The following is a 15,215-nucleotide window of genomic DNA, read 5'->3' on the forward strand; positions in this document are numbered from 1 at the left end:
GTTTCTTGGCTTTTCAAATTGGGTTGGAGAGCTGGAAGAGAAGGTCCTTCCCTGCTTCCCTTCCTCCTTCCTCCAGGAAGCTTGAACTGGGGGACTCTCACCATTTGCCTCTCCTGTTTTTCTCCCTGCAGGTATTTGATCCTTGTGACCTTTACACAGGCAACAATTTCTCCAGAGTGCTGAGTACCCTTTTAGCTGTCAACAAAGCCACTGAGGGTAAGGCAGGGGTGGGAGTATGTGTATGTTGGGGGGAGTGAGTAGGAGGGCTTCTTGTTCATATTTGCTGTGCCCTGGGGATCTTTGGGGGTACCCCACAGACTCCCCATCACTCAAGAAGTCAGTTTAGACTCAGCTCAAGGTACAACTGGAGGGAACAGCTTTGCTTTGCTATAACTTAAGGTGTAAAGATTGAAACAGACACTTTGTGAATGCCTAGACATCTTTGCATAGTGTCAAAAACAAGGAGCTTCCTTCTGACAAAGAAGTAGATGGCCAGCATTACAAGGCTGGAGGAAGGAAGGGTAAAGGTCAGGCCCCTTCCCTTCTTCTTAAGGGTTACAAAATGAGGCCTCAGCTCCCCTCTTTCCATTTGAGAAATGAGACTTCTTACTCTCTTCTCTTTCCTCTCCTTCCTTTTGGGTAACCTCATATTCTGATTCCAGCTCCAGTTACTTGGCTTGGGGTTAGGAAGAAGGCCTGTGCTCCAGTCCCTGTCTCTGCTCTCTGTGTGACTCAAAGCAAGGCAGTGACCTTCCAGAGCCTCAGTTTCCTCATCTGTAAAACAGAAATAATATGAATGCCTTCCAAAACAGAGTTGTTTGAAGGTTCAAAAGCAATTTAAGATATGGGAAAGATATGAAAACATTCAAATTTTCAGCCACTCATTGAGTGAAAGAAGTAACTGTAGATCTCCATAACACCTAGCCTGTTGTGGGTACTTAAAAGAAATCCTAATCATAATAAGATCTTGCTTTTATCTAGACTTTTTAAGTATACAAAGTGCTTTCTACACATTTTATTTTGAGCTTCACAGCTGTCCCTTGAGATAGGTGCAAATTTTAAACCCATTTTTCAGATGAGGAAAGTGAGTCCTAAAGTCACTTAAAGCCCTAAAGCCGCCTGAAGCAGGGCCCTGGATCTCAGAAGTCATTCCCTTGCCTCTGAGGCCTTTTCCAATTCTTACCAACTATGTTGATTTTCCTCAGAAATAAGAGTATGAAACCTTTTCTTTTCAAAATCATTTAACTGTCAAGAAAATAGTTCTCCATATGTTTATTTAAAGCTCACTTTTAATATTCAAAGAGTTGGGTGGCAGAGGGGTTAGAGGCCTGGGGTCTCTAGCAGACCTGCTGACCCTTCCTCATTGAGCAACTCTGGCCAAGTGACTTGAGCAACTCCCTCTGCCCCATTTCCTCATGTAATAATGACAGGAGCTTATGTTTCTACAGCACCTTAAGGTTTATGAAACACTTTCCACACATGGTCTTGTTAGTCCCTCACAATGATCCTGTTAGGGAGCTGCTATCATTGTACCCATTTTTTACAGAGCAGCAACCCCAGGATTAGAGAGGTGAAGTGATTCACCCCAGGGAGGATTTTAAACCAAGTTCTTTTTGACTGGAAGTCCAGCATGGCAGCAGTCACTATATGACCTTGTCTCATTTACCCTGGGCCTTAGTTTCTTCTTCTGTACAAAGGAGGGGTTGGGCTATATGGCCCAAGAGTTCCCTTTTAGCTCAGATTTAGGATCCTGTATGCGAGTTCAGGCAAGCCACATCCCCTCTCTGGACCTTAGTTTCCTCATCTGTAAAATGATGAGTTTGGACTCAGTGACCCCTAAGGTTCCTTCAAATTCAAGATCAGTGATTCTCTGGAATCTGTCACGTGAGGAATGGGTTCACCAGCCTCTTGTTATGAACCTCCACTGAGGTAATGCCACGCTTCAATTACTATACAAATGGCATCTCTCATTTTTGATTAGTTTGGCTCAACAGCTTTTGACCAAGTGCCTCCTGCATTTCTGTTGCTGAGTGAGGAGGGGAGCAAGGCCCCTGATCTCAAGGAGCTTCTGAGCTGGATAGTTTCCCCTCTGCTCCAGGAGCTCTTACTATCTTGGGAAGACCAGACGCCCCAGCCTGAGGGTTCAGAAGGACTTGGTGCAATTGACAGTCATGACATACAATGCAAAAGTGTCCATCAAGCAGCTGTCTTGGTTACTTTTTTTCAGCTTAAGATATCATTGGAAAGCTTGTAGTAGCTAATTTCGGGAACTGTCCATGACAAGCATCCCTTTGGGGGCCACACAAATGATACCCTCTCTTGCCAAACCCTCCCAGCCAGTTTTCCAGGCCCTTCCTTGCCATCAATATTTCTAAGACTACAATGAGGCAAAAGTTAAGACTCACAGCATCAGGGAAGTTACTTGGCTACTGAACTCATCTCCTAGGGAATGCTGGGGCTTTGGGTAGGCCAGGCCCTTTATAGCCTCTCTCTTGCAAAAGGAAGCAGAGTGGGGAAGAGCACCCTCATTTGAATTTGTCCCAAGGCCAGCCCCCGCCTTCTGCACACAGTCAGTGGGGAAGGCAGCTTGGGGCTCACATTGGCCCCATTCTCAAGTTTCAGGAGCTTTAGAGGAAGAGTGGAATCCTGCATTGGCCTGATGGGGGTTTTAATGGATAATCACCCATTCAGTGGCTGCCAGAGACTCTCTCTCTCTCTCTGTCTCTGTCTCAGTCTCTGTCTCTGTCTCTCTCTCTCTCAATCTCTCTCTTTCTCTGTCTCTGTCTCTCTCTCTCTCTCTGCCTCTCTCTCTCTCTCTCTCTCTCTCTCGCTCAATCTCTCTCTCTCTCTCTCTCTCTCTCTCTCTCTCTCTCTCTCTCTCTCTCTGCCTCTCTCTCTCTCTCTCTCGCTCTCTCAATCTCTCTCTCTCTCTCTCTCTCTCTCTCTCTCTCTCTCTTTCTCTCTCTTATCTCCCTCTCTCTCTCTCTCTCTCTTATCTCCCTCTCTGTCTTTCTCTCTGTCTCTATCTCTGCCTCTTTCCTTGCTCTCTTTCAGTCCCTTTCCTTCTCTCTCTCTCTTTCTGGATCTCTTTTACTTTTCCAGTGGAAGAGGAGCATTGTAGACCCTGCAAGGACACAATTTCTTACATGTGGTTAAGGGAAAATGACTTGGTATGAAGGGTAAAAAAGAGAAAAATCAAAAGAGAAACTGGAAATATGTCTTAAAGAAGCATTCACTCACAATACTAATTAAACTTTCTCTGGTGCTTAAGGTTTGGCCAAGTGCTTTATTTACATGACCTCACCTGAGCCTCATGAGAACCCTGGAACATAACATCCATTTTACAGATGAGTAAATTGAGGCTCAGAGAGGCAGAATGTCTTAGCCCCACTATTACTTAACCAGTAAGTGTCAGAGGATATAGATTCAAGTCTTCCTGGCTCCAGGTCCTTTTCCACACTGCCTTCCACTTGCAGTGTTTCTTTGGACACTGAGTTAGTTCCTTCTTAACCATCTTGGGTGACAGAACAGGGTATTTCAACCTGGATCTGTGGGAAGGAGCTGTTGGGATGTGGCTCTCCAGGGAAATGTGTCTGTGCAGTCTTAGTCCTCACAAGGGAAGTCTGGCTAAAACGTTTGGGAAAGAGCTTGGGCCCCATGAGAGACAGAAGGTAGAGAAGCAATGCGTTGCCCAAGAAGTGGTCACAGCATGGCCAGCTGTGAGTCAGCTCCAAGCCAGCTTGCCATTTTTTGATAAGTGACTTCCTGATGTAGTGGAAAGCTCTGTAGTCCAAGGACTTGGAATTGAATCCCAGTTCTGCTACTTCCTGTGTGACCTTGGACATATCTGGTCCTCTCTTGGGGTTTGAGCTTCCTCTTCTAAAAGATGAAGTTGGACGCCACGCCTCTCCTTTTCCTCCCTGCTTTGGTTATTCTGTGTTGTCATATAAAGAAGTGAGTTGCAGATGGCACTGACATCTCTGCCTCCCTTAATCCCACAGATTACCAAGTTTCAGAAAGACCATGCCAGCCTTTCTCTTCCATTAGTGCAGTTTCCAGTTCTCAGACGAACATCCCAGGAGCGATTTCTAACTCAGCACCAGTGCTAAGAAGACATTCAAAGGCAGCGGTATGTATTATACCTGGGCCAAGACACATGAAAAGTGTCCTTGGTTGCGTGGGGCAGGCAAAGACCCTGTGACACCAATGTGAGGCCAGTTATTCGGAGGCTACTTTAGGAACGGTGGGTGGCAAAGGAGTTTACCCCAGCATGCTGAAGGCCTGCAGGCGTTGTCAGCACACTCGGGCTTTTGTGTCTTGGGATAAAGCTCCAGTTGTCCTGCCTTAGTTGCAGCTCTGCTCATTGCTGCTCTGCCGGGCTCTCTTTGCCTTCCTGCTAAATGTGTTCTGGTTAGAAATCTCAGCTTGGGATGGCATTTGAAGTGGAACTCTGCCACTTCTCAATTATTCAATCTTTGGGGTCAGGGTGGGGGGACTTCCCCGCTGCTACCATTGCACAATGGTGCAGGGCAGGAGTTCCCAGGTACATTTTTCCCCTTGGCCAGATTATACCCTAAGTTTGCTGGATTTGTTTTGCTCTCCTTCCCTGGGTGGAGGATAGTATCCTAAAAGTTGGCATTCTTAGCTTCACACATCTTTTTCTCATTTGGATAGTGGGGACAATAACAGTCCCGACCTCCCAGGGTTGTTATGGGGCTCCACTACAATAAAATATAGAAAGCACCTTCTGAACCTTAAATCATCTTAGAAATTTTGGCTGTTATACCTTCTTGCCCCTACAAAGAATTGTGGTGGTACAGTGGAAATCCGGCTGGCTCTGGAGTCAGTGGTTTTAGGTTCAGATCCTGCCTTTACTGGTTATTACCCATGTGACTTTGAACAAGATATCTCACTTCGACAGGTGGGCCTTAGTTTGCTCCTTGGCCTTCACATTTCTTGGCAGCTCTAGATCCAGAATAAGACCATTCTTTCCCTTTGGATTCATCCCCTTTCTCCCTCTTCCTTGAGCTTCCTTCTTAGGAGCTCTCTGTTTCCCCTTTTGGCTTGTGGTCCAAAAACCCAGAGAAGCTTTCTTTTAGGAGTTATTAGCCCTCCTTTCCCTCTCTATACCCTCCAAATATTGTCATTGCCAAATTACCTTCAACTATATGAAGCATGTCTTCTAGTCCACTTCAGACTGATAGGACCGGTTTCCTGGCCTCCTCTTTTGTTCATCCTGGTGAACTGGAAGGGATCCTAGTCAGTGTGGCCTTGGGCATCCTTTGGGGGAAGTTGTTGTCCCTTTTGTTTTGGTGCTCACTGAACCGGCCCTTCTTTTTTGTACCAGGAGATGACTGAAAATGGGAACCACCAGCTGGTAGTAAGGGCAAGATTCAACTTTAAGCAGACCAATGAAGATGAGCTGTCAGTATGCAAAGGCGACATCATTTACGTCACTCGAGTAGAAGAAGGTGGCTGGTGGGAAGGCACTTTGAATGGGAAAACTGGCTGGTTCCCCAGTAATTATGTCAGAGAAATTAAGCCTAATGGTAAGTGAAGCCTGATAGACCTTTCTGACAGGAAGGATCACAGATACTTTCTTAAGCATCTTCATTTTTTTCAACATTATTTGCACCTCCGAACAATCCTCTTTAGAACAGCCCCTTGTAACAAAGAGGAGCATCCAGCAAGGCAAGCTGCCACGTAAATCATGTATGACAATGTATGCAGCATTCTGTGTCCATAGGTTATTGCCTCTCTATGGAGAGAAGGGAAATGTGTTTCGATTGTTGACATTCATCTGAATCCTTGTGTTTTTGAAGTCATCCTGTGTATTGTTCTGTTTTTGTGATGATCACTGGCCAAGAGCAAATATGTGCATGAATATGGATCTTTCTTTAACAAGGGAAACTTAGGAGAGAGCCCACAGAGCCTTTCATCTGTGCTTTAGGAGCATCAAGGTGTCAGGGAACACAAACAAAGTAATGGCTTCACCTTAGATTGGTTCCTTTGCTCTGCTGGTAAGCGCCTGCTCCATGGTGCCTACTTGCTGACCTCAGCCTCTTGGGATGGCAGAACAGGATAAGATATGTCTAGAGGTCTTATGTTAACTTCCTTGTTCAGCCAGGGGCTTTTAAGGAAGCCTTAAGAACAAAGGCCTTGGCCTCGGGCGATGTATCAGAGAGAATGGAATTATGGGTCTAGAGTGAACCAGATCAAGGGATCATCTGGCCTATCCCAGTGGGCCTCCTCAGGAATTGTCTCAGGCAAATGGCTGTCCACCTGCCTGCAGACAAAGACTGATCTGATCCCCTTTCAGCCCGACTTTGTGACCCTTGGATTTGGGAAGCCTGCCTAAATCCCTGCTGTTGCACAGTGAGACCCTGTCTTTGTGGTCCTTAGACAAAGCCCCTTCTTGAAATTCCTTTTGCTTCCTGGAAGCTGTCACCAAGTAACTCACTAGCCTCTCTGCAGCTCTAATCTTGCCAGGCCCAGCTTCAGAAGAAGGAGGTAAGGGGACTGCTTCTAGGTCCAGCTCCTTTTAACCGCTGCTCTGCTTTCCTGCGCTTTTGGACCAAGTTCTTTTTGGGAACATTCCCCTTACCCACCACTTTCAGGCAAATCTGCTTCCTGGCCTGAGGATGTCCATTGCACACTCTGGATTTCTTGCCTCTCCCTTTTGATGGAGTCTGGTATACTAAGTGCATGGAGGGCCAGCCTCCATGGAGTCAGGAAGACCCAGGTTCAAGTGTGGCCTTTGACATGTATTGGCTGGGTAACCCCTGGGCGAGTGCCCCAGGCAACTAAGTCTCTCTCTGCCTTTTTAAAAAAAATTTTATTTGGTCATTTCCAAACACTATTCATTGGAAACAAAGATAATTTTCTTTTCTTCCCTCCCCCCTCCCACCACCTCTCCCATAGCCCACTCGCAACTCCATTGGGTATCACATGTGTTCTTGATTCAAACCCATTTCCCTGTTGTTGGTATTTGCATTAGAGTGTTCATTTAGAGTCTCTCCTCAGTCTTATCTCCTCCAACCCTGTAGTCAAGCAGTTGCTTTTCCTCGGTGTTTTTACTCCCACAGTTTATCCTCTGCTTGTGGATAGTGTTTTTTAGATCCCAGCAGATTGTTCAGGGTCATTCATTGATACTAATGGAGAAGTCCATCACCTTCGATTGTACCACAATGTATCAGTCTCTGTGTATAATGTTCTCCTGGCTCTGCTCCTTTCGCTCTGCATCACTTCCTGGAGGTTGTTCCAGTCTCCATGGAATTCCTCCACTTTATTATTTCTTTGAGCACAATAGTATTCCATCACCAACAGATACCACAATTTGTTCAGCCATTCCCCAATTGAAGGGCATCCCCTCATTTTCCAATTTTTGGCCACCACAAAGAGCGCAGCTATGAATATTCTTGTACAAGTCTTTTTCCTTATTATCTCTTTGGGGTACAAACCCAGCAGTGCTATGGCTGGATCAAAGGGCAGACAGTCTTTTAGTGCCCTTTGGGCATAGTTCCAAATTGCCCTCCAGAATGGTTGGATCAATTCACAACTCCACCAGCAATAAATTAATGTCCCAACTTTGCCACATCCCCTCCAGCATTCATTACTTTCCTTTGCTGTCATGTTAGCCAATCTGCTAGGGGTGAGGTGATACCTCAGAGTTGTTTTGATTTGCATCTCTCTGATTATAAGAGATGTAGAACACTTTTTAATGTGCTTATTAATAATTTTGATTTCTTTAACTGAAAATTGCCTATCCATGTCCCTTGCCCATTTATCAATTGGAGAATGGCTTGATTTTTTGTACAAATTGATTTAGCTCTTTGTAAATTTGAGTAATTAAACCTTTGTCAGAGGTTTTTATGAAGATTGTTTCCCAATTTGTTGCTACCCTTCTGATTTTAGTTACATTGGTTTTGTTTGTACAAAACCTTTTTAATTTGATGTAGTCAAAATTATTTATTTTACATTTTGTGACTCTTTCTAAGTCTTGCTTGGTTTTAAAGCCTCTCCCTTCCCAAAGGTCTGACATGTATACGATTCTGTGTTGGCCTAATTTACTTATAGTTTCCTTCTTTATGTTCAAGTCATTCACCCATTCTGAATTTGTCTTGGTGTAGGGTGTGAGATGTTGATCCAAACCTAATCTCTCCCACGCTGTCTTCCAATTTTCCCAGCAGTTTTTATCAAATAATGGATTTTTGTCCCAAAAGTTGGGATCTTTGGGTTTGTCATAAACTGTCTTGCTGAGGTCGCTTGCCCCAAGTCTATTCCACTGATCCTCCTTTCTGTCTCTTAGCCAGTACCAATTTGTTTTGATAATCCCTGCTTTATAGTAGAGTTTGAGATCTGGGACTGCAAGTCCTCCTTCCTTTGCATTTTTTTCCCATGATTTCCCTGGATATCCTTGATCTTTTGTTCTTCCAAATGAACTTAGTTGTTTTTTCTAATTTAGTAAAGAAGTTTTTTGGTAGTTCAATGGGTATGGCACTGAATAAGTAAATTGATTTGGGTAGGATTGTCATTTTTATTATGTTAGCTCGTCCTACCCACGAGCAATCAATGTTTTTCCAATTCTTTAGATCTAGTTTTAGCTGTGTGGAAAGTGTTTTGTAGTTGTATTCATATAGTTTCTGTGTTTGTTTCGGCAGATAAATTCCTAAGTATTTTATATTGTCTAGGGTGATTTTAAATGGAATTTCTCTCTCTATTTCTTGCTGCTGAGCTGTGTTGGAAATATATAGAAATGCTGATGGCGTATGTGGGTTTATTTTGTATCCTGCAACTTTGCTAAAGTTGTTGATTATTTCGAGTAACTTTTTGGTTGAATCTCTAGGATTCCTTAAGTAAACCATCATATCGTCTGCAAAGAGTGATAGCTTGGTCTCCTCATTGCCAATTTTAATACCTTCAATGTCTTTTTCTTCTCTAATTGCTACTACTAGTGTTTCTAGTACAATGTCAAATAGTAGAGGTGATAATGGGCATCCTTGTTTTACTCCTGATCTTATTGGGAATGTGTCTAGTTTATCCCCATTGCAGATGATATTAGCTGATGGTTTTAGATATATACTGTTTATTATTTTTAGGAACGACCCTTCTATTCCTATGCTGTCTAGTGTTTTTAATAGGAATGGGTGTTGTAGTTTGTCAAAGGCTTTTTCTGCATCTATTGAGATAATCATGTGGTTCTTGTTGGTTTGCTTGTTGATGTGGTCAATTATGTGGATGGTTTTCCTAATATTGAACCAGCCCTGCATCCCTGGTATAAATCCTACTTGATCATGGTGGATGACCCTTCTGATCACTTGCTGGAGTCTTTTTGCTAGTATCCTATTTCAGATTTTTGCATCTATATTCATTAGGGAGATTGGTCTATAGTTTTCTCTCTGCTTTTTTTTAAACCCTTACCTTCTGTCCTAATAACAACTCTAATACAGAAGGGAAAGGGCTAGGCAAATGTGGTTAAGTAACTTGCCCAGGGTCACACAGCTAGAATGATGATGAAGTCTGAATCAGGATTTGAACCTATGGCTTCCCAACTCCAGGCCTGCCACTCTATGCACTATGCTACCTGGATACCCCTAAAAAGCTGTTTTGTTGGTATTTTTCAGTCTTGTCTGATTGTTCATGACTACATTTGAGGTTTTCTTAGCAAAGATGTTACAGTGGTTTACCATCTCCATCTCCAGCTCATTTTACAGATGAGAAAACTGAGGCAAACAGGGTGAAGTGACTTACCCTGGATCAGACAATAGTGAGTGTTTGAAGCTGAATTTGAACTCAGGTCTTCCTGATTCCAGGCCCACCACTCTAGCCGCTGTGCCCACCTTGCTGCCCCCTAAGTCTGTAAGTTACCACAGAGCTACCACTCTGCTTTTAGTGGGGAGGTCCTGGCCCTGATGAAATCAGTCACAGGGTTCAACCTAAACAACTCCCCAGTTTCGATCCCATATTTGCAGACTTCCTGGCATTTTTCCTGTTAGTGTGTTTTTGAGCCTATGCTTTGGCAGATAGTTCAAAGTGAGGAGTTGGGCTTGATCAGTTCATCAATAAGCTTTTATTAAGCACTGAGTGTGTGCCACGCACTGTGCTAGGTGTTGAGGTCTAGTTCAGGAATACTCGATGTGGGACAGAACCGTCTCTGGGGACCTACCCCTGGGGGCCCTGGCCATTGCTGACCCTGGCTCCTGCATAGTGAGGAGGATGGGGATGATGGGAATGCCAGCTAACCTGGTGAGTGTCACCAGGTGTTTCACAAGCGCTATCTCAGTTTGCTTTGAATCTGAAGCCAGTTCAGAACGCACCACAGGTGGTCTCTAAGCTAGGCTGTGTCTGCCATTCAGAGGCCAGCCTAGCTAAGCTCATAGCTTCAGTGGCAGCCTGGCTGTGCTGCCATGTATTGAAGGGCTGTGAGCTGTTGGGCTAGAGCAACGTGTACCCATGAGGGTGTCATCTCAGATCCCCAAAGACTCCAGATGTGCTTTTAGAGTGGTAAATAAGAGGGGGAGGAGGTTAGACTGTAGGGAGGGCCCTAGCAGAGTGCCACAAGGCTCTGTTCTGTCCAGTGTTATCAATGAGCTAGTCTAATGAGATGAAGTTGAATAGCGGTAAATGTTAGACATGGGCCCAGGATTTGGTGGACTGTATTTTCAGTTTGAATTAATGGTGTGACATGGCTGCCAAAGGCTACATTAACTGAGGGATAGTATCCAGAATAAGAGAAGTGATGGTCCTACTCCACTCCTCCTTGGCCAGGCCACCAGGCTCAGTTCTGGGTACCATATTCTAGAAAGGGCAGAAACAAACTGGTGTTCAGGGGGAGCATGGGATAGTGGATTGAGTGTTGCTCTTGGAGTTAGGAAGCTCTGGGTTCAATTCTTGCCTCAGATGCCAACTAGCTATGTGACCATGGGACCTGAGATAGCCTCTGATAACCCTGAAATGGATGCTTTAAGATTCCCTGAATTTGCTTCAACACACCAAAGGTTGTGCAGAGTTGTCCAAAGGTGCTTGGAGATACCTGCAATACCCATTTCTGAAGCCCCCAAAGCCCTTGATTAGTTGGCATTGGGGAATGGGTGATTCCGGTTCCCTCGAGAGTTAATCATCTTAGAGACTTCAGTACCTGGACTACTGAAAAGGTAAGTGACTGGCCCCTGGTCAGATCAGTGGTAGATGTGGGGGCAATCCTGACTTGCAGATCAGCCACCCTACATTGCCTCTCCTTTATTGATGATGGCAACAACAGCAAAGAACTCCTATTGCTCTGCTCCTTCATCGTTTCTTTCCAAAACAAAGTCCAGTCAACACCACAGAGATGAAGCTGAGACTGGCCCCATTTCTGTTGACTTTCAGAATTTTGCATTTAGCACTGTTTCTGTCAGATTAAGACCGTATACCTAAGCTAACTTACTAAAAGTTTTCTACTGTTTGGAAGATTTTTATAAATAAAATTAAAAGTGAAAATTCAAAAAAAGAGAAAACAAACCATGATGGCTGAGCATCATCGTTCTGAACAATGGTCCCCAGCCTCAACATATTCAGTGGCAGAATTCTTGCTCTCATCAGTGCCTCGATGGGCACAATTAGCTCAGAAGTAACTAGCATGGAATGGGCACACTCTTACCTTTTGGTTTTCTTTTAGGGGTGGGCTCAATCCAAAGAAACCATTTGTCTGAGGTGCTGATTGATTGATTGGAGTACAACAAGGAGCCATCTTACCTCACAAACATTTCTGAAGCACTTGCTGTGAGTTAGGAACTTTGCTAGATCCTAACGCTACAAAAACAAATCAGAAAAGCAACCCTGGCCCTTAAGGAGCTTATGGTCTACTAGCTACAATCCCAGCATCTATAGGTCAGGTTCACTGCAAACCAGAAAGTACTAATTCACCAGGCCTGTTTTGCCCATTAATTTGCTTAATTACTAAACCTACCTTCCTTCCTTCCTTCCTTCCTTCCTTCCTTCCTTCCTTCCTTCTCTTTCTCTCTTTCTCTCTTTTCTTTCTCTCCTCTCCTCTCCTCTCCTCTCCTCTCCTCTCCTCTCCTCTCCTCTCCTCTCCTCTCCTCTCCTCTCCTCTCCTCTCCTCTCCTCTCCTCTCCTCTCCTCTCCTCTCCTCTCCTCTCCTCTCCTCTCCTCTCCTCTCCTCTCCTCTCCTCTCCTCTCCTCTCCTCTCCTCTCCTTTCTTCTCTTCTTATTTCTTTCTCTTCTGTTTTAGAATTGATACTGAGTATCAATTCCAAGGTGGAAAAACAGTAAGGGCTAGGCAAAGATGGTGAAGTGACTTGTGCACAGTCACACAGCCAGGAAGTATCTGAGGCTACATTCAAACTCCAGGATTGGCTCTCAATCCACTGGGTCACCTAGCTCCCCTTGCCCAGGTCTTTCCTTGAGTGATAAACAGATGGCATATATTCTCCCTGAGAAGTTAAATGCAGCCTGATCTCTAATGCTTGTGCCAGGATTTTGCAGTGATATAATTGTTCCTGTCTCTTGGGATTCCCTGGGAGGCCTTAGGTACATGGTTTCAGACAAATGCTTGCTATCCCATGTTGTTGTGATCTCCCTGTTGCAGAAGTTTTATTTGCAAGCTCAGGGCTTTTTCAGGAAATGCCAGTGGTGGTTTGGGGGGAGCAGAGAAGAGAGGGTGATGAGAATTCTTTTGGGGAAAAGTTCTTGTTTGACGAATTTTGCGAGATGTTCTGAGTGACATCAGTGCTGAAGCATGCTTTCCAAGGTGAATGAATAGCCTGTTCTGAGTGAGGGAATGAGGCCCTGCAGTGTTTCTGAGAGAGCACCAGCAGTAAATGCTAGGATTGTTTGTAAGAGCTCTTGGAATATAATTGCATTTGCCCCTGTTCTTGGCTAGTAGGTGCTCAGTCATCTTCATTGACTGGTAGCGGATGGCTGTACAGGACAAGCCTGTGCCCTGCTTGGTGGCATGCTGGTGTCAAGACAATGGCTGCACCAGAGAATCACTGCCATCTAATTCCCTCTCCACCCCACCCCCTGTCCCTCTCTTGGTCTTGACCTGGGCCTCAGCCTCAGGAGAACAGTATGCTACTGCTCAAGCGTGTGCTTCGTAGCTGGGCTGGAAGGGAGGGAAAGGAATGATAGGGGAAGAGAGACACATTGGCTGGGGAGTGGGGTGGGGGCACCTGCGCGGATCCCAGCATTTATTGTTGCTGTGCAGGTTACCACCTACTGAGCTTTCCATCTGGGACCTTCACCTGAGCCCTGCAGCTCCTTACTGAGTTCACTATGGCTGGGTTAGCTCCATTGGTAGCTCAGCTCAGTTCAGGAAACATTTTGGAACCCTTTACTGTGCACGGGGCCCTGGTTTGGTTCTTGTAGGCATGGGTGGGCTGGGGTGGGGTAGACACAGAATAGAAAGCTGAGCTCCCATGAGCTGACCCTGTCCCTAAGGAGCTAACTGATAGCAGTTCGTGTTTCTATAGTAATTTCTTTGCAATGACTCTGTAAGGATTATTATCCCCATTTTACAGATCAGGAAACTGAGGCTAAGAGAACGGTCAAAGACAGGGTTTGATCTGCAGTCTTATGATTCGAAACCTAGAACAGAATCCATTAGATACCATGGCCTTTTATAATCAAGGTCATGGTATAAGACACCAGTGCAGACAACTACAGGACAATATCATGACTCCTAGCAAATGGCAGGTCAGTGTTCAAGAAATCTCTCTTGAACTTTCTCTAGCTCCTAGCACCACTCCCCTTACCAAAGATAGGCAGTGGAATCCTGCTTAGAATTGGCTGGTGTCATATTCCCTGGAGACAGAATGGCTCCTTGAGTAGAATACTGGGTTTGGAATCAGGAAACTCTGGGTTCAAACCTTGTTTCACACACACTACCAGATGTGAGACTCTTGACAGCTCTCTGGACCTCAGTTTTCTCATCTGTAAAATAGGAATTATACTTGTGGTACTTGCCCCATTAGGTTATAGTGAGGATCAAAGGAGAGAGAATGTATGGCAGGTGCTTTTTGTAAGGCACTTAAAGCACTTATAAATAATAATCATCATTATTATTGTGTTATTCCTTTATATGGGAAATTTCCTTGTGCTGGGTTTTCTGGTTGTATGTACGTGTATCCCCAGAGGAGCCCTGGAGGTAAAAAGTCCCTCTTTGTACTTTATAGATAGGGGCCTCAGTCAGGAACCAAATTCCTGCTGCTTGTTTGTAGCAATGGGTAACCCTCTAAGCCCATGAGTGGCACCTTGGAAAGGGCTGATGAATGTGCAAATCCTTCCATTGGACCTATTAAAAAAAGAGTCCTTTTTTTAAGCCCTCACTTTCCATCTTAGAATCAATACTGTGTATTGGTTCCAAGGCAGAAGAGTGGTAAGGGCGAGGCCATGGAGGTCAAGTGACTTGCCCAGGGACACCCAGCTGGGAAGTATCAGACTTGAACCCAGGACCTCCCATCTCTGGGCCTCACTCTCCATCTTCTGAGTCACCTGTCTGCTCCCAAAAGCTAGTGCTTTACAAATCTGAGCTCATTTGATCCCCATATCAACCCGGGGAACCCAGGTACCATTCTTCTTTTACAGATAATAATGATAATGACTCACCTTTATATGGGGACAAAAAGGAATGGCAAAACATTCCAGAATCCTTGCCAAGAAAACCCTAGTGTGGTGCACAGGGTCATGAAGTGACTTGTAATTATTATATCATTTGATCTTTGTAACAACTCTGGGAGGGAAGTACTCTTATTATCCCCATTTTACAGATGAGGAAACTGAGGCAAAAAGAGATTAAGTGACTTGCCCAGAGTCACACAGCTAGGAAGTGTCTGAGGCCTTTGGATTTGAACTTAGGTCTTCCTGACTCTGGGCCTAGTGTCGTATCCACTCTACCACCTAGCTGCCTCCTATTTTCCTATCAGTCAAGAGGTGAATACAGATATGTATTCTGATGGATTAGGTTTATTCCTTCTACCTCCTAGTAGGGAGGTAAAAAAATAGTGCTGTAAAGGCCTGGGCAGGACTTTGCAGTACAGCAAGAGACAATTGTACTGGAGTGGCTAGAGTACTGGCTTGGGAATCAAGAAGCCCGGGTTCAAATCCCACCTTTGCAATTCCTGGTTGTGTGTTTCAGACCAAGTCATCTAACCTCTCTGAAATGTGATTTCCTCGTCTGGAAATGGGGAGGTTGATAAATGAATGCCTCTAGTCACTGA

General features: G+C 44.8%; 1 protein-coding gene across 8 annotated transcripts in view; it reads left to right on the forward strand.

The window, feature by feature from the left end:
• The window catches only part of ARHGEF6 (Rac/Cdc42 guanine nucleotide exchange factor 6), a 151,401-nt gene that overhangs the window by 56,676 nt on the left and 79,510 nt on the right, over positions 1–15,215 (forward strand). For all 8 annotated transcript variants that reach the window (XM_056808869.1, XM_056808872.1, XM_056808870.1 and 5 more), the window contains 3 exons: positions 132–216; positions 4,002–4,129; positions 5,348–5,549. In XM_056808869.1, coding sequence (XP_056664847.1) covers positions 132–216; positions 4,002–4,129; positions 5,348–5,549 — 415 coding nt within the window. The remainder of the gene's footprint in view (positions 1–131; positions 217–4,001; positions 4,130–5,347; positions 5,550–15,215) is intronic.

Source organism: Monodelphis domestica, chromosome X (assembly GCF_027887165.1).
Source record: "Monodelphis domestica isolate mMonDom1 chromosome X, mMonDom1.pri, whole genome shotgun sequence".
NCBI classification, from domain to species: Eukaryota; Metazoa; Chordata; class Mammalia; order Didelphimorphia; family Didelphidae; genus Monodelphis; species Monodelphis domestica.